General features: G+C 45.8%; 1 protein-coding gene across 2 annotated transcripts in view; it reads right to left on the bottom strand.

Annotated features, from left to right (window-relative positions):
- Positions 1-1169: 1169 nt before the first annotated feature.
- Positions 1170-6516, bottom strand: part of GNPAT (glyceronephosphate O-acyltransferase) — a 46150-nt gene continuing 40803 nt past the window's right edge. For both annotated transcript variants that reach the window (XM_019527217.1, XM_019527218.1), the window contains exons 13-16: positions 5692-5791; positions 5503-5596; positions 2374-2435; positions 1170-1634 (exon numbers count right to left, since the gene is read on the bottom strand). In XM_019527217.1, coding sequence (XP_019382762.1) covers positions 1591-1634; positions 2374-2435; positions 5503-5596; positions 5692-5791 — 300 coding nt within the window. In that variant the 3' untranslated portion in view covers positions 1170-1590. The remainder of the gene's footprint in view (positions 1635-2373; positions 2436-5502; positions 5597-5691; positions 5792-6516) is intronic.

Below are 6516 nucleotides of genomic sequence, written 5' to 3'. Positions count from 1 at the left end.
GAAGGCGCAGGGCTGCCCGCAGCGGCCGCAGCTCAGCGCCGCGGGGCCCGGAAGCCCGGCCTCACCCAGCCACGCCGGCCACCCGCCCACCTTGCTGGGGAACTGCGCGCTGCCCAGGCGCCAGCCTGGTGCCGCCTCGATGAAGCCTAGTTCCACTCGCGCGCCCATTGCCACGTGCACTCTGCCTCTGGTCCGCGCCGGAAGTGCTGTGGTGGCGCCCGCGCGTCATTCAATGCGCCTGGCCTCCCCTCAGGCCGGAACTGCGCCCTTCTTAAGTAAATCCGGGTTCTCGGAGTGGAGGTGCACTCTACCCTCCGCCCCACACCGGAAGTGGGGTCGGCGGAAGCGCCTCAGGTCCCGGAATCGGTGCCGGGAGCCGAGGTTCAGCGCGCGGGGCAACCAGTGGGCCTGACTGCGTGTTCTACCTCTCCTGCTGTACGTGATGCACACTGTGCACTAAATGCAGACCGGGCACGTATGCCAAGTGATTCATACACTCGCAGTCACACTCCAACTCTATCACGTTTGTGCTTTACAGTTTTTAAGGGCTGGAGCCGCTTTGTAGCCAGCTTTAATTTGAATGTGTAGCAGAGGCCGAGGGCGCACTGCCTGCCCACACACTGGGACTCGGGAACAGGGCACATGACCCCCAACAGCCAGTCATATTGCCGGCTGCTTCCAGCCCCAAGCACCCCACCCAGAAAAGCAGAGAAAGGGCAAGAACTACAGCATTTGCTCTCATTCTAAAAACCTGCCTGGACACAAGAATGGGGCCAAAAAAGAAGACATGGTCGAGAAAACCCAGACACGTGGTAACCCTAACACACACCTGCACACACACTCACCCTTTCAAGCAGCCTCACTGATGAAACTGCATCTGAAGCCTCATTCAACAGCAAAAGTGCTAATCACTTCACACTGCAAGGCCTGGCCAAACTGGTGGTGCTTGCATGTGAAGGACCCCCAGCATGGCTTTGTCTCCCTTGCCAATGCCGAGGCAGCTCTTGTGCATCAAGCAGGGGTGACTGACATGCTGGGTTCACTCTTGATGCCAACTAGCAAACAGAAATCAAGCAATAGGACAGATGCAGCCTCTTGCAAGGGGTGTGGGACACCTGTTGTGAAAGAGGAGCAGAACAACCATCTCAGACACTCAACAGCCTGCAACCTGCTTTTCTAAACTGTCCTTTTTAATGTTAAATCTTTAGTTCCCTGTTACAGTTACGTATTGACAAAATACTTTGAAACCAACTATGTCATTGTAAGCCTAGGAAAGTGCTTAAGTAGATGCGACTATTTTTTCTTTAAATATATAATCCAAAACATGTAAGGTTTAATTTATTATTTTTTTTTTTCATAAAAAGGTACAAATGTCATTCTAAACATCAGTGCTGACAAAGTTCCTATCTGGTGATGAAAGTATTCCACCTGAAGAACATTTATTCCCTCCCTTTTGCACACTCAAAATTCCCAAAATGGAAAGGGCCAGATGTGTGCTCCTGTGGCATCCTACCCATTTTCCAGTTCAGGACTTTTCAATGTTTTTTGCAGCTTATTCTGTCCACAGTCACCGTGTAAAACCATTTAATATTAAAGTCTTGCAGTCACAGGTTTTATCACAGGTATCCTGGAATCTAGGGATGAAAAAAATAAGTAGTAAACTGTATATATGGACAGCTAGAATATTAAAAGCATCATTCCATGAAACTCCTTATTCTCCATGATGCTTTTTATTTAAAACTAGGTAACAGCAAAAAAAAGTTAAAGAAAAGACAAGATGTGGTCATTTATGCAAGCAAAAACATGTAACTGGTTTACTTCCATTCGGAGCTCATGAACACTTTTATTTGCTTCTACCATAATGAAATACCAGAAGTGACATATGATTTTTATTAGGAGTTAACTATGATCTCCTCTCCCAAATACCTTATTTACCCACATTCAAGATAACTTTGAATTTAAGATGACTACCGAATAATTCGATTCTACACATGGAAAATTTATAAATTTGTTATAATTCTCTCTCAAGTTTGCCATACATTTTTGCCCAGAAAGCAGCAGTGGGGGTGAAAGGGACAAGACCAAAGAGGCAGGTGACTTGCCCCTTTCCTGACCCTCTCACCCCTTGCCCCTCCCCCAGTACCTGTGTCTGCCAAGGGCCTGCCCCCCACCGCCATCTCCCAGTTAAATTCTTCTGTTGCAAAGAACCCAGAAAGACCCAGTGGGGTCAGAATGCGTTTGACCCTGTTGATTCCTCATTGAAATCTCTGGGTTCATCTGCGAGTTGTAAAGCATGCATAGGTGCTTGTACGATGTAGCACCCTGACTGAGAATCTCTGTGTTAGTCTTATAGCGGTAGAAGACAATGCTTACCTAACATGTCTGCTGTTTTATTGAGGGCATCTTTCTTTACAGTGTAAGTCACACCATTGGTCCTAGATCAAGAAAAAAAACCCAAAACAGTAAGACTGCTACTCTTTTGGAATTGAATCATTAATAATTGTCACTATTCAAATTATTTATTTAAATAAATACATACATACATACATACAATTTTAACTCCTTTTTCCCTTAATTGCATCAGTGTTATCTACGTCCTGAGCTCCAGAAGGCCTACTGATGATGGGCCATGGATATTTTAAACAAATACTCTTGAAGGATAGTTTAAATTGTAGAACATTTCCCCCCTTCTTCTGTGCGTCTCTTCCCAATGTTTACTAGCATGGCAAACTGCTAAAAAAATTAATTGAAACAGTTCCTTGGTAAATGTAACTCACTACAAGCTCCAATAAATTGCAAGAATTTACACCAGGGATGTCCAACTCACCCCAGGCACTGGGCTGGATCTACAGGGCTACATTCAGGCAGCATGGAGCCAGGGGTCTGCATTAGTGAAGAGCCAGGTCTGCGAGGAAGCACAGGGCTGAGGTGGGGCAGTGGGATGGAGGTGCAGGCATGCTTCTGCATGGAACTATGTTCAGGAAGCAGCACAGAGCTGGACCCAGGTGCATGCAGCATCATTAACAAGGAAATGACTATGGATGGCAGCCCCCTGGCTCCATGCCACTGTCCAGCCACAGCTCCATGCTGACACATGTCTCCAGATCCATACTGCCTGAACACAGCCCCGTGCAGTCACATGCCCTGTGCCACTGCCTGGCAGTACAGAACTCTGACTGGTCAGCAGTGCCATGGGCATGCAGCAGTGTGGAGCCAGGCACGTGCACTTCCACTATCCCACCAGACTGCAGGTGGGCCAGATGCAACAGTTCCTCAGACTGGAAGTTTGACACCCCTGGTTTAAACTAATTTGTTTCAGCTGGGGATTTATCTCATAAGCACTTTTTGGCGGTCACAGCTAGATGTTACGAAAAGAACAAGATTAGAATAGTACCCACTACATATACTTTCCAAGTGGTCTAAATATCAAAACTAATGCATTCTCACCACATCCCTGACCTGTAGGAAAGTTCCAGGTTTTATAGGTTTTACACAAGTGTTCTGGCTACAAGCAGGTTGTTGGCTATCTTGAAATCTGAGGGTTTGAGTTGAAAAGTCATCCAATCAGACAAAGTCACAAAACAGAGACTGCATTCTCACAGTGTGCTGGGTAACTTAATGGTTTATAATGTACAATTTGAAAAATGTCTGTTAGCAGATTCTTCATAAATGAAGGGCTAAATATGCCCGGTGAAATATTGCACATTGTGGGAGTCCCTTTCCTCCCTCTCTGCTCCTGAATACGATAAGAATCTCATAATATATGACCGTGTCTACACATGCAATTAATGCAACTGAATATACTCCAGCTCCATTTGAACCAGAGTAAACCAGAGTAATCCTGACATCACCATCTACACATCTGTTTACGCACAGTATTTTACTGAACTGCCAGATGCTACCTGTACCTGATGGGACTATCCAGCAGCGCAGTAAATTAGCCTACTGCACCCTAACTGCTGCACACATTCAGACAGTGAGACTGTACTCTGCAACAATTTAGTCTAATGCACAGTAAAGTGTCTCATGTAGACACACCCTATGTGTACATTTTGTACATTATACATTTTAGGTATCACACTCTTTTTGAATAGTATTAACTGATTTCAAGTTTTACTAAACTGGCCACTTTTTTTCTGTTCAAAGTCAGATAATTTAAGTGTAACATCCAATTAACTTGATTTGTGACGTTAAAGCCAAAGTCAATACTCCAGTGAGATAAGGATGACCTGTTTATTATGCTGCCCATAAAATTTCTTTTAAAAACGAGATAGATATTTGAGCATATTACAAAATGCATGTGTACATTGAACACAATCCTGTTTATCTGAATATCCTGCCAGGGACCTCCAAAACGGCCAGATAAGGGGTAAAACGAGGGAGGAACCAGCTACTGGCACTGTAAATTCCCCATTTTGGGTTCCACAAGCCACATAAAATGAAAAGATGACATCAAGCTTTTAAAAGCTGCAGATCTTATTTGAGGAAATTACTGGATTTGGGTAAATACAAGATGACTTCAAATTTAAGATGACCCTCCAATAATCAGATTCTAAAATATGGAAACTTCATAGGAAAATTCTAAACGTGTTATCATTTTCCATGTCTAGAATCCAATTATTGGAGGGACATCTTAAAATTGCATTCCCCACAAAGCAGCAGCCAGGGGCAACGGCCAGACCCCCACTCCTTGCCCCCATGCCTGTGCCTGTTCCTCGCTTCCTGCCTCACTTGCTGCCTGATCCCCAGCTCCTTGGCCCCTTGCACCTGCCCCCTGGTTCCTACCTATTCCCCCAGCCACTTGCCCCCTCAGGTGCCTACCCCCCTGCCACTTGCCACCCACCTCCCTGTTGCTGCCTGCCCTCTCCCATGTGCCCCCTTACCACCTGCCCCCTCATAACTATGCACGTCCCTTGCCACCCCACACATCCCCCCTACATCCCCCCACTGCTTACCTTCTGCTGCAGCTCTAGCACCAGCATAGTCAGCAGTGGCCCCAACCCCAGCCCAGCCAGGGGGGAAAAAGTGCTGGCAGCTCCAGACCCAGCCGGGTCAGGGCCAAAGGGATCAGACCCAGAGCCAAAGGTCAGCAGCAGGGGAGTGGGGAGGGCAGGCAGCAGGGGAAGAAGGTAGGATGTGTGGCCTCCTCCATGCTTCCCACCCACTCTAAGCCACACACCTCTGGTTTTCCCCCCTGTCCCCTCCCCCATCGCACAAGCCACCCCAACAGCTCAGCTCCAGCTTTGATCTCAGGCTGAAGCCAAAGGTGAACCACCACCAGCCTCAAACAGGTACTCAAATCTAAAATCCCCCACCCCCATGACTGAAGTAAAAATCTTGTTTTGGATTCAAGTAAATCTGGTGTGTTGGATGTCATCCTTGCATATTTGCAGGCCTATTACAGTAATGCACTTACATAACCAACGTTTGTGTCCACACACCCTAGCATCCCTCGGGAATTAACGCTGTTCTTACACATCCTAGAGCCCCTGCAGTACTTACGTTTTCATTTTGTCCACGACATGTAGTCGCACAAATGCTGATAAGGCATTTTTCTGCACATCAGAAGACAACACCTCATAACACTGAGAGCTTCCTAGAGACAAAGCAAAAAGGCAATAAAAACTCTGCTCCTTACCCATTTAGGAATTGTGTGTAAGGTGTTGCATCACTACCACACAAGATACATACCTGTCTTGAGAAGCAGAAAAGCAAAGTTACGGATTCCAGATATCATCTGCTTCTCAGTAAAGGCCTCCTTTGCTTCTTTTGAGAGGTACCTGCAGATTATCTAAGAAACAGTAAACGTATTCAGAAATCTCTTCCTTCAGTTTAATTTGTCTTTAATTAAATGCATCTTTTAGAAATGGAAACATGGAATAATAAAGGAATAATATATCTTCGTAATAATCAGAATGGAAAGATTCATTTTTATTAGGCTTATACATACACACCATTATATGAAGCATTTTACATTTTTAATGCTGTTTATGATTACCAGTTAATAACAAGAACCTTAGTATTTATATCTAAAATGCTTTAAGATCACATTAAATCATCATAGAAGCTGGTTTTTAATCCCTGTGTTTAAGGAAATTGCTGAACCAGCAACAATGACCCCCATTTCAGCAGCACCTACTTTACAGATGGAAAAGGTAAGATACAAAAGTAGAGTCATACAACTTAGTGGAAGAATCAGAAATAAATCCCTGCCCCACCACATCCCATGTCTGTGCTCAAATTCAGGGGCTGGCAACCTATGGCTGGATCTGGCCTGCAGAGTCCCCTGCAGTTGGGGATTTGCTAACGCCACATTCCAATAGCCCTGGTCCCCTTGTCAGCTTCACACTCCCTCCTCTTGTGGGCAACACCACTTCTGCAGTGGTGAGGAGTGTTGGCATGGCCAGCAGCCTGGGGATTAACAGAGCCCTCATGCTGCAACCACTGACTTTTTCACTGCCAAATTTACCTTTGCTGATTGTCACTCAGCAATAATCAGCAGCTTGGGGGGGGGGG

This window comes from Gavialis gangeticus, unplaced genomic scaffold (genome assembly GCF_001723915.1).
Source record: "Gavialis gangeticus isolate Ggan-Ray unplaced genomic scaffold, GavGan_comp1, whole genome shotgun sequence".
In the NCBI taxonomy this organism is placed as follows: domain Eukaryota; kingdom Metazoa; phylum Chordata; order Crocodylia; family Gavialidae; genus Gavialis; species Gavialis gangeticus.
This window is presented reverse-complemented; position numbering and strand designations above follow the sequence as displayed.